This window comes from Epinephelus moara, chromosome 3, assembly GCF_006386435.1.
Source record: "Epinephelus moara isolate mb chromosome 3, YSFRI_EMoa_1.0, whole genome shotgun sequence".
NCBI classification, from domain to species: Eukaryota; Metazoa; Chordata; class Actinopteri; order Perciformes; family Serranidae; genus Epinephelus; species Epinephelus moara.
Window position 1 is genome coordinate 2802164 of NC_065508.1, and position 2315 is coordinate 2804478.

The window sequence follows — 2315 nt, forward strand, 5'->3', positions numbered from 1 at the left end:
CAGTATTCATGTTAGAGTTCACAGAGCAGACAGTGTGAAAGACAAAGGTGCGTTTTAAAGTCCCAGTGGTATATTTAGTCCACGTAGGCACAGACAAACAGACTGAAGCTCAGCACATTATGTGCACAAGGCCTGAGCTTCAGCCCGCTAATGCCTCAAGAAGCCCACATGGCATGACAAGAATTTAACTCTCCAAATGTTTTTCTCTGTGCCTGCTGGGCTTGTTTGGTTTTCAATAGCAAATGTGATTAAACAACATGGAGAGACAGGAGATTCTGTATGTCATGTGTTTCCATCAGTCCTCACAGCACCATGCAGGACACACTTTGAATGCATGGTACCAGCAGCCCTCTTGGCTACATTATTTGTTACTTGCCTGCTTTTTCTGCTGAAAAGCCTAAACAGTCGATCTCTCACGACTTGAATACTCAATCCGTAGATTGCTGGATTAAGAAGGGGTGGGAATATCAGGAAGTACACGGATAAAAACAACTTGCTTTGGTAAGGCAGGTGCTTAATATTGAATCGACTTTGTGCTATTTCTAAAAAGCACCCAATAGAGTAGTTAGTTACGGCGAGCAGGTGGGGGGTGCAAGTCCGGAGGGCCTTGAGCTTGGATTTGTTGAATGATAACACACATATCCTCAGGATGTGTGCATATGAATAAAAGATCATGACAAGCTGTGGCAGTGCATACAGAACCACAGATAGTAGGCCAACAATGTTAACAACAGATGTATCTGTACAGGCAAGTTTCACAAGTGAGTAATTCATACAGTACACCTTTTCTATGGTTCTCTCACAGAACCGCAGCCGAAGAGTGAAAATGTAAACAATGATAAATGCCAGCATGGGGTACAACCATGTGAAAACAATAAGTTTAACAACTCTCTGTGACATGATTGTATGATAAAGCAGCGGATAACAAATGGCCACATACCTGTCATAACTCATAGCTGCTAAAATGGTGAATTCAGTGATAGCATACGTGTGAACAGCATAGATCTGCGTCTGACAAAAGGGAAGAGATATTACATACGAGTGTGACAGCAAGTTGCTAAGTACTGCTGGCAGTAGGGCAGTGCCTCCATACAGTCCATTCACAGCCAAGTTACACAGCAAAAAATACATTGGCTCATGCAGGATTTTTTCACAGTAAACTACTCCAATTAACACTATATTTTCAGCAACAATGGTTATGTAGATAATCAGGAAGGCGCAGAAGTACAGTGGCTTCAGGCCCTCCATTCCATAGTAATCAGACAGATGAATAGTTGTCACCTCAGAGAAATTTTTCATGACGACACAAATCTATCTTCGAGCATCTGAGTATTTCAAAAAATACAGTTACACTATCTGAGATGAGATAAGTTTCAGCTTTGTGTCATTCAACTGCACTGATCAGCTTTTATATACTCTTAATATCAGCAAACAATACTGTTACAACCCAGCCCGCAGGGGAAAGGGAAGCAACACAAAAACAATCTGACTAATCAAAAATAAAAGGAAAACAAATTCTGACTATCTAATCTAGCTTTTAAAAACAAACAACAACAAAACAATACAGCACCCCTGCACCTAGTGTCTCTATACAGATAATTATCTAAGTGTGGATGGAAATGTTTGGAATCAGTCAAAAGCGTAACAGTTTCTAACAACCTGGCCACACTTCAATGGTTCACAAAATCTACAAAAGCTTATGACAAGCTACAAACACTACAAGTTGGCTGTCTAACACAACACAAAGTTCTCAGACAAAGAGGCCAGCTGCCACCAACAGTCAGCCGCCTGGACTGAAGGCTGGCAGGGCACTTGTAGATGCTGGGCCTTGATTGGGTGGCTGTGATTGGCCCACTCCACTGGTGCTGCACCAATCAGGGACCCAGATGAGCTGTGGGCTGGGCGGTCAGAAGCAGCAGAGGCGCACCAATCAAGACAGAGGGGGTGGAGCTTCTGGTTACACCCCTCCTTTCCGAAAATAGACATCCATTCTTCGTAATGGTGGGGTTTTCCATTTTTTCTAAAGGCCCCGCTATTCCGAATATTGGGGACAACACCCGCAGTTCGTCAACAGGTGCCTCCAATCAGCCGCACACTCAACAACACATTTTCCCCCGGGGATACTGATGTGCGAGTGCAGCCGGGAGTGGGGATTCAGCACCACGGACAGCGCGCGTTAAAAGACTTGACAAGCGTCCTTTTAAATGTGTTTGCTGCTAGCGAAATTATACATAATAAATGAAGACAGTGACATATTTTCAATAAAAAACAATGAGTTGAACGTTCATTTCAAGCTTTTGTAGTACAACGAATTT

The 2315-nt window shown here is 43.0% G+C and overlaps 1 protein-coding gene across 1 annotated transcript; it reads right to left on the minus strand.

Annotated features, from left to right (window-relative positions):
- LOC126387612 (olfactory receptor 52Z1P-like) lies at window positions 1-1741 on the minus strand. Its single transcript, XM_050040168.1, has one exon. It carries the CDS (start codon window positions 1297-1299, stop codon window positions 283-285), a length of 1017 nt encoding a protein of 338 aa, XP_049896125.1. The 5' UTR covers window positions 1300-1741; the 3' UTR covers window positions 1-282.
- Between the last annotated feature and the right edge of the window lie 574 nt (window positions 1742-2315).

What these genes read in the sequence shown, in the direction of transcription:
- LOC126387612 (XM_050040168.1), bottom strand. Translation starts at nt 1,299, where the DNA reads ATGAAAAATTTCTCTGAGGTGACAACTATTCATCTGTCTGATTACTAT.